Below are 15,074 nucleotides of genomic sequence, written 5' to 3'. Positions count from 1 at the left end.
AAGTGTTAATATTACTAGAGACAGGAAAAAAAAGTGAAGGAAAAGGGAAATTTAGAAGCAGTTTATGTAGTGCAGACTTTGCTTCATTTATTGCTATTTAAGCAATTCTCTGCAAACTTGCTGTAGAAACCCTTAAGCCATGTTTATCTTGATCTAGTAATTCAATACATCATATTCACATGGTACATATGCTATTTCATCATGCTTAATCCTTAAAATTAAGGATTCAAGAGCTAACATTAAATTAGAAAGAAACATATTTAGACCAGAGCAAGTTTTCAGATAAATAGCTTCTGAGAAAGGATTAACTTGTTGCTCAGAAACTGAAATAAATTAAGATTTAAACAGCACTGTCTGGTAACCCTTTCTTGAATTTCAAATGCATTTATACTTAAACTTAAGTAAAATTTTAATATTTATATTTAAAATGAGAAACACATTTAAAAAAGGAACATTTATAGTACCTACTAACCCCACCCTATAAATTTAACTCTGCCCTCTAGGGCCAGCAAAAGAATACAGTATAACTGCATTTGGTTTAGGCTGCCCTCTCATGCTGCCTTGTTAAAGATGACTAAGCAAACAGATCCTTTAATGTGGTACGCTGCCTCCCGCAAATATATTCTGTCATTTGCCTTTATGAGCTCCACGTGCCACTCGATGTGCTAGTGACAGCTGTACTGACAGACGCACGGATTATCTACAGCAGGTTGCTGCAGTTCACACTGCTACGGAACAGAAGGTAGCTCATGGACCCTTCCCTCCCATGCTGAAGGAAACAGGTCATACAAACTATAGCTAAGGGGTTTCTAAGCAGTCAGTGGTCTACAAAGGAGAAAGAGCTGGCTCAAATACTCTGCAGAGGTCCTAGGGCAGGAAGAGGGGATGACACTTGACAGAGTGGGAAGGGTTTGTGCACAGTCAGTAAAGGAACCAAGCACTGGGTCTGCCTGCACAGAACTGCTCCTAATGGTTTCAAACAGCCCAAAGCAGGCAGCAGCCTAACAGCCCTAACCCTGCACTATTACCAAACCACGTACTTCCATTTTTTAAGCTTGTGCATAAAGCTTCTTCAACCAAACTACCTAGCCACAAACATTAACTGCAGGCTTTATCAGCCCATTTCACCCAGACTCAGCGAAAGGGTAATGGATTTGATTATGCTATGTTCTTACAACTATCACATAAGCAAGGTGCTAAGAGATAAACCAAATTAGTTGCCTCACTGATAGGAGGCTGCAATGAAAGCTAAGTTTGCTGAAGCTTCAGCAGGAACATTCTGGCTAGCTGGGCAAGCCATGAAGGTCAGGCCAGTTCAGTATGTGCCGCCTTCAAATCCATTAGTTGATGCACACAATGCTTGAAGCTGAAAATTTGATAGTTACGGTACCGTAGGCATTGCTTGTAGAAGGTGACACAAGGCAAAAGAAGAGGGAGCTGAGACACAGACTTATTATACTACGGAGAACACCCCCTAAGACATAAATCCATAGAAAAATTAGTTTATTGTTGGTTGAACAATGTGGCTGAACCAGCAGCAACCAAACAATTAAAATTTGAGGGCAGAGATGCCTTCTGGAAACAGCTTCTCGAGGCACCCACCAGGTCTGCCTTCCTCTTGATCCCTCTGTAGCCCCATGGGCTGGCAGAAAGCACAGTGGCAACAGCAGCAGCAGGCCAGGGAGAGAACAGAGAACCTCATGCTCCACGCTGAGATCTCACCTTAGTGGAGTTACCCTGTGCCAGTGAGTTTAAACTTGATTCTTGGAAAAATACAGGAACAAATAAAGAATTCAGAAGAAATTGCAGCTATAAACAGCAGACAGCAGTATTTCTCAAGAACTATTCATGTCTGAATAACCTGCTTTTCATTAAGTTCTGATATTACTTCAGTTTTCCACAAGCTAGAGAAATGTTACCTAGAACATAATACATGCTGGCAGGGTAGAACGGGACAGAAAAAACCCAAACCAGCACTTACTGTGGCTTACAGTGGTTGTGGAGAGACATACCAAATACAGGTTTGCAGGTTTTTCTCCTGGGTCCAGTATTATTTAATATTTTAATATCTTCCTTAGTAATCTGGATGATGTAATAGAGTATTCATTAAAACTGCAGATGACACAAAGATTGAAGGACGATAAGGGCTCAAAATGATCTGGACAAAATAAAGAAATAGCTCAAAAAATGGGATACTATTTACCAGGCAAACATGCATGGTTCTACACAGAAAGGACTACTCAGCTGCACAAACACAGGAAGGAGAACAGCTGTCTAGGCAACAACTGCAGAACAGTTACAGTGTTTGTAACATATTACAAGGCGTGTATGAATCAGTACTGTGCTGCTGCAAACCTACCACACTCCTAAAATACATCAAGAATTGCACAGGAATATATGAACAGGATTAAATCCAGAAGACAGAAACCAATTTGCTGATCTTGCTCAGGATTAGGATGGCCTCAAGCTGGAGCACTAGAACAGGTTTTAGGTTCCATTTTCAAACCAGTGATGGAAGAGGCCATAGAAGTACAATCAAGCCCAATGAGAGACCCCAGAAATAAAACTACCAGAAGACAGGCTGAAAAAACCAAGGTTTAGTCCAGTAGAAGGAAGACTGTGGAGAGACAAAGTATTAAACATGCTTTAAATATGTAGTCTTCTACATATGACTTTTGGGACCATGCTTAATAGTGTAAGAAACAATAAGCTTAAGTTGCAGTAAGAAAGATTCAGACCAGATGTGAAGAAAACTTTCCAACAGTAAGAAAAAGAAAATATCTCAGAAGAGTGCTTCTTTTGCAAAAAAACCCACCCCAAACAAACCCAACACACAGGATGAGTTGATAAAGATGCAGGGGCAGTTAATTTTTATTTTGGGCCAAGGGAGCACCGGATCACCTCCAGTTGGGTCTCTTCTAGTGCTCTGAGCCTATGATCTTATACAGGCATGATTAAGGTGAAAGTGTGATCACCAAAGAGAATTGAAGAGAAATTAGAAGTCTATTTAGATAGGCTAGATCTCATGGAATTTCTTGACTCAAGTCTTTCAACCTGCTTTTAACAAAATTTAACAATTGAGGCCTTTTCACAAGTAGCAGCTGAACACTGACATGCTTTGGAAAAACATTCCATGTTGTCAAAAGATGTGAAATATGAGCTGACATTTAATACTTGTAAACTGGTGCATATTCACATTCAGAAATGTACACTGCTTCAATAGAATAAAACTGATAGCAGCAAGTGAAGAATTAGCACTCATTTTGCTACAAGATACATGTGTTACAGCCAAAATGTAAGGAAAAGGATATTGTAGTTCTAAAATTTAAATACAGGTTATTTTATAGAATCATAGAATGGTTTGAGTTGGAAGGGACCTTAAAGATTATCCAGTTCCAACCCCCCTGCCATGGGCAGGGACACCACCCAGTGGATCAGGTTGCTCAAAGCCCCATCCAACCTGGCCTTAAACACCTTCAAGGGATGAGGCACCCACAACTTCCCCGAGCAACCTGTGACAGTGCCTCACCACCCTCACAGTAAATATATCATATTTGATATATGGAATGCTGATGTGATTTTAAGTTAATAGATGAGACCATTTAAGAACCAAAACCATCACCATCTTAAAGCAAAACAAAACAAAAAGTTAAAGAGTGTCCCCGTAACTAAATACTTGCCTCCTAGAGAAATTAAAGAAATTTTGGTTTTGATCACAGTAGTATCTGAATTTCTTAAAAACTTCTGATTGCTCTTGCTCCGTTGCTGATCTCTAGCTGAAAGGGAGCTTATTATATTTTTTATACTTTTTGTTCAAGTGAGGAGCCTGCTTACTACCAAGATTGCCCTATGGGGTATAAGCAAAGACTATTGACTTACATCTGGAGGGGTGTTTTTTAAAAAGTATTTTTTTCTTTGGAATTACAATGGTTCTTCAGAATAGTGTCTTAGAATCTCAAAGAGTAGTTCATTTCCTCTCTATTATTTTATTTGGCAATTCCCTATAGCAAGGAAAAGTTGGCTTCGTTTCACTTGAGGCCAAAATTAACACAGCTGTTTAAAATTTTTCACCTTGTGGTCACTGCCTGAAATTTACCTCAGGTGAAAAGGAAAGTTTTAAAACCACCTGATGGCTCTTGAGAGGAACTTAGGACTTGGAAGTGTCAGTAAATTCCCTAAGGGTACACACATGCACAAGGAAAATACTACAGCTGGTCCTTCTTCTTATGCTGAAATGAATTCTACCAATTTAAGTACTTTAGATATAATAATCATACTTGTATCGGGGACTTCTACAGAACTTTAAAACCTTTTTCTCAAGACAGACAATACTCAGAGATGAGGGCAACAAAGACAGAAATGTTCTTTTGTGCTCTGATGTTGGCCTCAAAGATGTAGCCAAGGCATGTTCATGTGTTCAGGGTCAGAGAAGCTCATCGTGTTGCCCTAGTTTAGATACAAGCACTGACCACAAAAAGTAAATGGTCAATGAAAGCTATATTCTCCTCCTAAGTAATTTAATCTAAGGTTGAGTTGAAGATAGGATGAGAGTACTGTACTCCCACTGAACAAGCAGACTAAGTTTACAACTGATGAAGTTTTCTGTATGCAGAGCAAGTTCTTTGGTTATGTGAGATGAAGTTTTTGTAGGACTGCTATCTAACGTGGACCAGCATCCTCAGTCACTGGCACAATAAAACACCACTTAAAAAGCAGTCTGCCCCTTGGTCACTAACATCTAAGGGATGTAAAAACAAAAGCAGTACAGGTAAGGATTTGTAGCAGTACAATTAAAGGTTATCATGCTTAAGACCTAAAGTGCATAGAAGTTTATAGAACATTACCTGTGAGACTAGAATGGCCATAGCATATGCCATGCAAGTCACGGCATACTGTAATTGCAGTCCTGCTTTTTACACACTTTGAGTCATGAAACACCAAATGAAAAGTTCCCTAGCTAATGTGTGACACTCACTGCTTTGTTATAAAGATCAGATCTCCCTTGCTAACTTACCTGTATTATTCAAACTGGCCCACAGGAAAGCAGGCAAATTACTAACGCTCAATTTGGGTGCACCGTTTGGAGTACATCAGTGTAAAAGAAGCTGACTGTTTGTACAGCAAGTATCTCAGAAATGTGTAATACTTCATTTTTCTTTGAGGGCTGGCAAGTATTCTACTAGAGACTTAAAATCAATGTTGCATGGCCAACCGTAAAAACGTTCCTCTGAAGGCAGCAACAGCACCTTTGCTTGTTCTGACATGGCTTAAGGATAAACACATGAAGTGCTGACTTTGCTTTAATTCTGCAAAGACCTCAAAAGTGGATGTCTTCCAGAAAAAAAACCCCAAAAAGCAAATAAAATAGTGGAAGCATATGAAGAACAGAATGTGTACTCATTCTTGGTGTCGGCAATTCCATGGACTAATTTGTTGCCAGTGGAGATGCAAAATGAGATTCAGTGAGGAATTCAGAGGGCTGGACCCCTCATTCCCTTTACACAAGCAACAAAGAGGCTTTGAAATGTTTGAAACTGTTTTGTTCTTCCACACAAACGGAAAGCACCCTATGGATGCCTATTAAGTGAAGCCTCTCCACATCTTGACAAGTATGTGATTTCAAGAAAAATATTTGCAAGGGGATAATTCAATTCAAGTAGAAGTCAAAGACCAACTCTGAAAGAAACTTTGATGTGGCTATAAAATGATTATATTTAGGAAAGGTAGCATAACGTGGTTCTGTCATCCAAAGTTTATACCTTCCAATATTTCTTCACTGTTGTTAATGTAAAAGGCAATACTATAAGCAGAAAAGTAAATACCCACGAGACCTAGGTTTAAGGGAAGAATCCCTGAAAAGGACTGTTCCTGATGCTGGATAAGCTCAAAACAGGTGATTGAGCAATCTTGCTGCCAAAGAACAGTGATATTATTTACAATTGTGAAAGCAAGCAACAGAAATAGTGTGATGTGACTCTTCGGTGAGGTCACCAGGAAGCCTGGAATCTTTTATTAACATGGTAGTGTTGCTCTATTTTTTCCAAGGCACAGATAATATGGTGGATACCAAAGTCAGAACTACGTACCTGGCAAAAGCCAAAAAGATGATGGTGATCCAAGGAAGTTGTGAAGATGTTAACAATTCAATTTTTTTGAATGCTGACCAATAACCTTCCAAATGAGATTAATAGCTCTGCATTGAGATTGTGAGAAGAATACTATGAAAACCCAGGTATCATTACATTTCAGCACAAGGATGAAGTAAACAAAAAAGTATATACAAGGTCCAACATAAAAAAAAAGAGACTGTGTCTGTAACACTTATTATTTAACAAGTAATATTCAACTACAATCACCTTCAAAATAGTTCCCTTCTGAGTTGACACACAGCTGCATACCATGCTGCCAATGTTCAAGGCCATTCCACAGATCATTTTCTGAAAGGCTGTTGAGAATCTCCATCGTTTTTACTTTAACATGTTCTGCAGACAAAAAACAGGTTCCTTTGAGCACTGACTTGATCTTAGGGTTCTCATCACTATAAGTCTCTGTCAATAACTGAGAAGTCTCTGCCATGGGTTTCTTCAGTTTCACAAGGCACTTGATGTGACCTCACTGGTCACTCTTGCACACTGACATTTTCCAGCTGAGGGTAAGAGAATATCTATATTTGAACATGTGTCCAGGCGTAGTGAGCGAAACAATTGAGTTGAGCCTTGTCTCATTGTGACAGGCTAGAACATATTCTATAAACATCACTTTGTCTCTCCCCTCCCACTCTTGGCTCCCGAGCTATAGGGCTAGTCCTGGTATTCTTGTGTTGGATCTCATGTACTTTATTGTATATTTGTCTGTGTGTGTATGTACATATTCATACACATACACATACACATGTGTAAATACACATATAGAATCATAGAATAACCAGGTTGGAAGAGACCCACTGGATCATTTCCTTTCCATTGCAGTGAACTTCTGCAAACTCTCAAGGTGGACGTCTCTGGCGACAAAAATGTGTTTGATCCTGTCGAGTGGATGCATAGATTTGCCTGATACAACAGAAAATGATAAAATCTGTTGTGTGATTTGTCTGACTTGGGAACTCCAAGAATGGTATTGTTACAGTCAAGGGCTCAAATAACCAAAAGGAAAACAATTTTAGTTGTTACTTACAAACTCAGCAGAGCTCAAAAAAGATATGATCTAAGGTGACTTAGCTGACTTAATTTTAGGGGTTTCTTCACTTCAACTTCTAATTCCGCTGTAATTTGAGTCAACTCCACAAAATGGTTGTTCATCTAACCCTGGAGTCCCAGCATAAACCACAACTTGTGTCATGGAAAAAGTAATTGTTGAATGTCTAGAACAGCACTTGCCGTATTAGTAAATGGAAATTCTATCTGCCAACAAAACAGCATTAACCAAGACCCCCAGCTTGTGGTCTAGAGACAGAGGTGATCTGCTACAATTCACAGTATGTTTATCCAATATATGCACGAGAGAAAGTTACACAAAACTTTTAACATCCAGGACTGCCAGAGTAGCATCTTTCATTAAACTCACTGTACAAAAACAAGTTAATAAAAACAGAAGTCCCTCTACAGAAAAAAACAGGCTCAGCCAAGAGACTCAAGGCAAGGGCCAGCAGGGAAAAGAATAGTGGGATTCTACCCAAGCCCTGCCAAGATGCCAGAATAAAGGGCTGTTTCCTGCTAAAACAATCTACATTTGCCAGACTTTATTGTTAGAACTCCATTACGGAAATGAATAGGACCCGTTCACGCCTCAAAGATCCTTCATTTCTGTCTACAGTGGGGGGTCTCTCCTGTGCAACTACAGCAGTGGCCAAAATCCACTAGAGACAAGGCATTAAGCAAGGCAGATTAGGAGAAGTCTCTCTACAGCTGGAAGGTCTAGTAAATCTGCGTGGAAATCTGAGTGTATTCTTACTGCATACTAACTTCCCTTCAGCTCTGAAAATGATACACAGCTAATGGTTTCATTCTGGCACAGAGAACATTTCCAATTCTTTATCTGAAAGATAAGTCAGTTTCCCTAGTGGGTTAAACAAAAGTTATTCAGTGATTAAAATAAAAGCAAAAGATTGATTAGGAAAGATCTCCATTCCAACCTGGAAGGGAGGGAGGGAGACAGGGAAGAGGGAGGGAGGGAGGGAGAGAAGGAGGGAGGGAGGAAGGAAGGAGGGAAGGAAGGAAGGAGGGAGGGAAGGAAGGAAGGAAGGAAGGAAGGAAGGAAGGAAGGAAGGAAGGAAGGAAGGAAGGAAGGAAGGAAGGAAGGAAGGAAGGAAGGAAGGAAGGAAGGAAGGAAGGAAGGAAGGAAGGAAGGAAGGAAGGCAGGCTGATTACCAATTTTTACACACAAATCCACATAGATGCTACTTGTATTTGGAAGGCATCTCTCAAGTCACTTAAATCTTTCCTAAATGTCCTGCAGCTAAGTTCCTTGGATTTGAAGGTCTCGTACTTGTAGTGGTCCTGACTGAACAATCATCTGATCTGTTTTCTATGCAGCATTCACCACGAGGTAGAAGCAGCATCCTTGGGACTGTGGAATTCAAACCAATCTTCTCTTTGTATGACCCAAACAGTGCCTTTTAGACTCATTGTCCTCAGTTTCATTAGAGCAAATCCAGCTCCAGGTGCAAGAAAAACAAACAAACAAACACCACCAAATTCTAGCACCAAAGAGGAAAGGAAAGTATTTTGTGTTAAAAAATGCCAGTCCTTGTGGCTGGAAGATGCAGTTCAGTATCATATAAAGGAAAAAGAGAATCCACATTCCAATGCATCAGACTCCTGTGAAAGCTGACAAGAAGCGAAGGTTGTAGGATATCAAAATCAGCTTAGCAACAATACAGCCATTGTAGTAAATCATGTGTGAAGGCCAGGGAAGTCTTACCTGCTGAAGAGGGAAGACCAGGGCAGAAGAAAAGGCAGTGAAATGGAAGGTTAATGTTTTCTTTAAAAGATGCTCTCAGGAAGAAAAGCAACATAGATATTATAGTGATAACTTTGCTACTGGAAAAGAAAAAACGGTGCCAAAGACTCCTGACTTCTTCAGGAAGGCAAACAACATCTAAAAGCAGGTCTCCAGCCGGGAGCCTGGAAAGCCATCTAATGACATATAAGACTGCAATCAAAAGCCAGACCACATCATTCTTCTACTTCACTGGGGTAACAGTGAAGATAGTAAAGTATCTTCTGGCAAGTCTCAAACATACTATGTAGCAGGAGCTACACAGATCAGAGTCTGAACAGAGCATATGCAACGCTGCCTAGGCTCCTCTCTGAACACATCAGTAGTCCATTATTGAGAGAAAGAGAGATGCCCTGGTTGGTCCAAGAGCTTGAGTTCACACCAGTACAGAAATGCTCTGCAGTTTGTGACTGGCATTGGTAGTACTGCAGACAGGTAAGATTTTCTTCCCTAATCACCTAAGCACAAACAATCGCTATCTTTACTTCATTCACTTACTTAGATTTTTTTCAACAGCAGCTGTTACACTTAGGAATGAAGGTCTGAACTGGAGAAAAGAAAGTCTGCACAGACTGGGATTTGACCACTGGCCACTTCCGATCTTAAATGACTTGGTTTTGCACAGTGAGACTATAGAGATTAACAGCTGAAGATACTGATGTAACAGTTAACCCCTGAAATTCACAAACTGACACAATGTGATGACTGATTTAGTAAGTTTTAATAATAACATTGATAGCAACAACTTTGAGAGTTGTGCTGACAGTACTAAACCTAATTCATATTTTATCGGGTCATACACCAATTTTCCTACTGACAGGTTATGCCATAGCTGGATTTCTCAGAATTTTATCAGCAATTCCCTGGAGTACCTGTTGGTTGCCATTTTTAAGAGTGTCTTATCAGAGAAACAGACATGATGAAATGACTTCCTATAACCTGAGCTTAGAGACACCTGAAGAGCAGTAAAACAAACAATTTGAAAATAAGCTTCAAAGTCAAGATACCCAAAATATAATAAATCTATCCAACAAAACTTTCTTTGTAACCACATATATTATCACTTCATATTCTGATTGTGTACTAGGAATACATACAACAAAAAGCATAGAGGAACTTCTCCACAGCATGATAAATCAAGGGTAATGATGAACTGTACTTTACAGTGAAATGAAGCTGGAAACACAGAAATTACATCTTCTGATAGCTATGGATGCAGTATCAAATGCTTAAACATCAAAACTGTAAGGCTGCCAGTAGGTATATACTACTCAAGCTTGAAAACAAACACATTTCAAGCTTGAAATTTGAATATTCCTCATTAATGCAGAGCAAATACATGACGTGTTCCAAGCTTTCTGCTATAATAGCTGAAATAATCAGAAGTCCAGCCTGGCAACAGAAGCAGTACAAAACAGGAAGCCAGGTTTTCCTTCAGATCTTTCGAAGAAGCACTTAAGTACCACTCCAATTCCAGAGCAATGCTTTCCAGTCAGACATAGCGGGGCACATAAAGTGAAACAGCAAAGTGGCACAAGCCCACAGCATATTGGATTTGTAAAATTTTAAACTGGAGAAACAACATAAATTACTGCTGTTATTTGGGGCTGACTGGTATGAAGTTACATAACCAACACTAACTTTGGGCTACTTGTTTTTAGATGAAAGCATTTAAAAAATAATAGGAAGGAAGCACATTCTCAGACCTATTACATCTAAAAGTTATCAGGTAACAATAAGAAGGTGACAAAGTGTCTGATGAGTAATCTTGATCTGATGAGCAATTCAGAGATAGCAAAGAAGTTCACGCCAGAGTGAATATTAAAATTTAACAGAGCCAAGTCTGGTCAGAGCAGATTTCTCTATGATGCAGGATAAACCAGAATCCTTTGCTAGAGGAATGAAGGCAGGGGAGGTTACTTGCTAGAACACATAATGGGATGCCAAAGTGCCACTATGATTAGCTGGAAAGATAAATGTATACAAATCCTTTCAATATTTTTCAAGGAACTTTGCAGTTCTTGTTCTAAGAATAAAAACTGGGTTGAGGTTTCTTTGCAAGATCTGTGTGTTATGTGCTTTGGCAAATGTATTACAGGGGCAGTGTATCTGTCCAAATTTTGAGTGTTAAAAACCCAGGAAGACAGGTGCACAAGCAAAATGAAATCAAGGCACCTAAAGGAATGGAAACACTCAACAAGCTTTTTGAGTACACCATGTCAAGACTCCTTAGGTCCTCTAGATGGTTAAAATTCAAAGTAGTCTTATACATAAATGAATTCTGAAACAAAAAAAATATAAGCAGAAACAGTAACATGCCTCACAGTAACACCTAGTAGGACACATGCAGTTACTAAGTAAAGTACCGGTTATGAAAGTTTAATATGGGATAACAGTTTCTCCCTCTTTGCCTCACTCAACCTCTTCAATAGAAAGAGCAGAAGCAAGGTTATTTGCATGCTATTAGCTGTCTTGATAAGAAGTTAAGGCATATTTCAGTAACTTAAGTTTAACCTTAAAAATCCTACTTCTAAAATCACTTAAACATTCCTGCAACTTGTAGTTTACCCAGACTTATCACTATACACACTGGCTTTTTTTTGTATTAAAGTATGTTTTAGCTTGAAATTCTCAGAATAACAGCTCCATGGTTGAGGGTAACAGATAGAATTCAGTTGCTGCAAGGTCACAGATAGCACAGATAACACCAAGAAACTTAAAGCCATCCTTGATCTTCTACTTATCCTATATCCCCTCACAAGCAACACGAGATACATCTACCCTGACACCTATTCTGGATAAATTCCATTATAGAAACACAGCATGCCATTCAGGATTTGGATGATATATGAATGTGAGCATGATTTTAATGCAAAAGCCAATTGTTTAGCTAAGAGAAACAAGCATTCACTAAAATGATGCATTATTGTCATCAAATTGTTTTAATAAATAATCCTTCCACTCATTTATAAAAATGCAGTCAAAACTGCTAAGTTGTCTCACTTGACCAACAAATGAAACCAGCATATTGTAATTAAAAAGAACTAAAGGGTTTAGATTTTTCTGAACTGAAGTAACACAGCTGGAAAAATGAGACTCCTGACAGTACCCTCTGTGCCACTAGATTGTGGGGTACCCCAATTAGCTTTGTCATTATGCTTACATTCAGTCTATATTGTCTGCATTGTTTGTGGAGTGAAAAGACTGTGCTGCATATGGAGATGCAGTGTATAGGTCTATGGCAACATTATAGAATATTCAGAAAGCTATGGTTGGCTGTGGATCACCTATTCATCTATCTCTAAACGTATGTCTTGATTTATAATATAGAGTTAATTTTTATATTAAGTTTAACATATCTTAAAAAAGTAAAAAATCATCTCAAGTTAGGTTTTATTAACTATTTACTTGTCAATACATTCATATTATCCTGAATTAACTCTGGGAAACTGAAACTTCGAAGACAGAGCTAAAGAAATTTTTAAAATCTTTTGCCTTCCTGTCAGTCTTTGCTGCTGTTATGGTATATCCCAAAGTTTTATTTCAGAACTACACTTTGGTATTCCAAATTACAGCTCCTTTTTTCTTTCTACTGATGTGCTCCATCACCTACACTGTAAGCCTCAAGTGACAAACTGGACCCATAATTCTTCCACGCATTTTAAAAACATGACTACAAGCTACATAAAAACTTAGATTGGCAAGACAAGCCATTTATAGACAGAAAACTTAATGAAGAAGGTTGCCTACAAACATGTCTGCTGACTATATTCCTGCCTGACTTGGCTGATTGCTTAGGGCATCTTCCCAAATATCATAGAATCATAGAATGGTTTGGGTCAGAAGGAATCTAAAAGATCACCCAGTTCTAACCCCGCTGCCATGGGCAGGAACACCTTCCACTGGATCAAGTTGCTCCAAATCCCATCCAGCCTGGCCTGCAACACCTCCAGGGATGGGCCATCCATGACTTCTGTCCTTCTCTGGGCACCCTGCTCCAGTGCCTCACCACCCTCACTAGAAAAAAATTCTTCCTAATATCTGATCTAAATCTCCCTTCTTTCAGCTTAAAACCATTACCTCATCCTACTTCTGCACTCCCTGATAAAAAGCCCCTCCCCAGCTTTTCTGTAGCTCCCTTTAACTACTGGAGCCTTCTCTTACACAGGCTGAAAAAACCCAATTTTCTCAGCCTGTCTTCATACGGGAGGTGTTCCAGCCCTCTGATCACCTCTGTGGTCTACTCTGCACTTGCTTTAACAGATCCGTCTTTCCTGTGCTGAGGACTCCAGAACTGAACACGGGACTGCAGGTGAGGTCTCATGAAGGCACAGTAGAGGTGATGAATGCAACATGATCAATGTAATCAACTGCTCCTTTATTTCCATTTTGTAATAGAATGGGGGGCGAGCTCCTGTTCCTTATGGTTACTATGAAAATCCCAAATAGATTAAGCAATTAAAACACCTCCACACCCCTCTGAACATGTCTAAGTTCCAAATCAGAGGGCTGACACACATCCTCTAACTAATGTTCATACACCTCTGTGGAATTTTCTTCCTGATGGAAAAGCCATGAGCATGTACCCTGCAGATACACAGGCTGCACCTTGAATACTGTATTCGGGCTATAAGAAGTACATTGAGGTGCCGCAGCGTGTCCAGAGAAGCGCAACAAAGCTGGAGAAGGGGCTGGAGAACAAGTCTTATGAGGCTGAGGGAACTAAGAGTTGTTTAGCCTGGAGAAGAGGAGGCTGAGGGGACACCTTATCAATGTCTACAACTACCTGAAAGGAGGTTGTAGTGAGGTGGGTGCTGGTTTCTCCTCCCAAGTAACAAGTGATAGGAGGAGAGGGAATGGCCTCAAGTTGTCCCAGGGGAAGTTCAGATTGGATATAAGGAAAAATTTTTTCACTGAAAGGGTTCTTAGGCACTGGCAGAGGCTGCCCAGGGACGTGGTTGAGTCACCATCCCTGGAGGTGTTTAAGACCTGGCTAGACGAGGTGCTCAGGGATCCATTTTATCAGTGGTCAGGTACGCCTAGACTCGATGATCTTCCAACCAAACGATTCTACGACTCTACATTTAAAACCACAAGATTACGCTCTAAAGAAAGAGCAAAAACCCACTGCTGGTACCCCGTGGTACCTCAGCTCATGAACGACCACAGGCACGGCCAGAGCAGCCGCAGCGCCTCCAAACTCCGCCCGCTGGCTCAGCCCTCCCTCTTTCCCGTACCCCTAAGCCCCGTGTGCTCCCACGGCTGCGAGGGGCCGGAGACAACCGGCTGCAAAGCGGGAGAGACGCAGCTCGGAGGCCCCAGCGCCGCGGGCAGCGACCGGAACGCGTGCCCCGTGCCCCACGCCGCACACGCAGCCTTCCTCACGTGACCACGCCCCCTCACGTGACCACGCCCCATCCAGCCCCGCTCGCCAGCGCATTGACCCGCCCCTTTTTAAAGAGGCCACGCCCCCACGTATGGCCACGCCCCCTCCAAGTCCCATGCCAATACGTTGCCCCCGCCCCTTCCTGCCCCCTCCTGGCCCCGCCCCCCGCGCATGCGCGGAGCCGGCCGGCTGCGAGGTGGCGGCTGGGCCGGCCTCGCCCGCAGGAGCGCGGCTCAGCCCAAGCCTCCAAGGCCGGGAAGGGTGGAACGAGCGGGACGTGTGTGTGTGTGTGTGTGTGTGTGTGTGTGTGTGGCTTGGGAGGAAATACCCCAGGCCGGTTTACCTGGCCGAGGGTCCCGCGGTGCAAGGCGCGGAAGAGGCCACTCGGTGTCGCCATGGCAAAGGCGGGGGCGGGGGCGGTAAGGAAGGGAAAGAGGGCCGGAACCCGGAAGCGCCGTTGCTGCGGGTCTGGCGCAGGCGGGAGCGCGCATGCGCAGCCCTGGGGCTGGAGGTGGGCGGGGCCGAGGGCTTCGCTGGGCGCGTGGTGCGGTCGCTGGTAGAAGCAGCAGTTACGTGGAATATCTTTAATTTAATCCAAAGCTGTGTTTCACTTAAGCAATTGTGTTGTTTGAAAGCCAGACAGAATGCCCCTCTTGAGAGGGCGTTTTCTTTCCAGCAGTGTTTCTTCAGG

The 15,074-nt window shown here is 41.4% G+C and overlaps 1 protein-coding gene across 1 annotated transcript in view; it reads right to left on the bottom strand.

The window, feature by feature from the left end:
- The window catches only part of WARS2 (tryptophanyl tRNA synthetase 2, mitochondrial), a 45,246-nt gene extending 30,431 nt beyond the window's left edge, over nucleotides 1-14,815 (bottom strand). Inside the window, exon 1 of the mRNA XM_069866516.1 lies at nucleotides 14,727-14,815. Coding sequence (XP_069722617.1) covers nucleotides 14,727-14,780 — 54 coding nt within the window. The 5' untranslated portion in view covers nucleotides 14,781-14,815. The remainder of the gene's footprint in view (nucleotides 1-14,726) is intronic.
- Nucleotides 14,816-15,074: the final 259 nt, after the last annotated feature.

Source organism: Phaenicophaeus curvirostris, chromosome 1 (genome assembly GCF_032191515.1).
Source record: "Phaenicophaeus curvirostris isolate KB17595 chromosome 1, BPBGC_Pcur_1.0, whole genome shotgun sequence".
Classification (NCBI taxonomy): Eukaryota; Metazoa; Chordata; class Aves; order Cuculiformes; family Cuculidae; genus Phaenicophaeus; species Phaenicophaeus curvirostris.
Note: the sequence above shows the minus strand (reverse complement) of the source record. Positions and strands in the feature narration are given on the sequence as shown.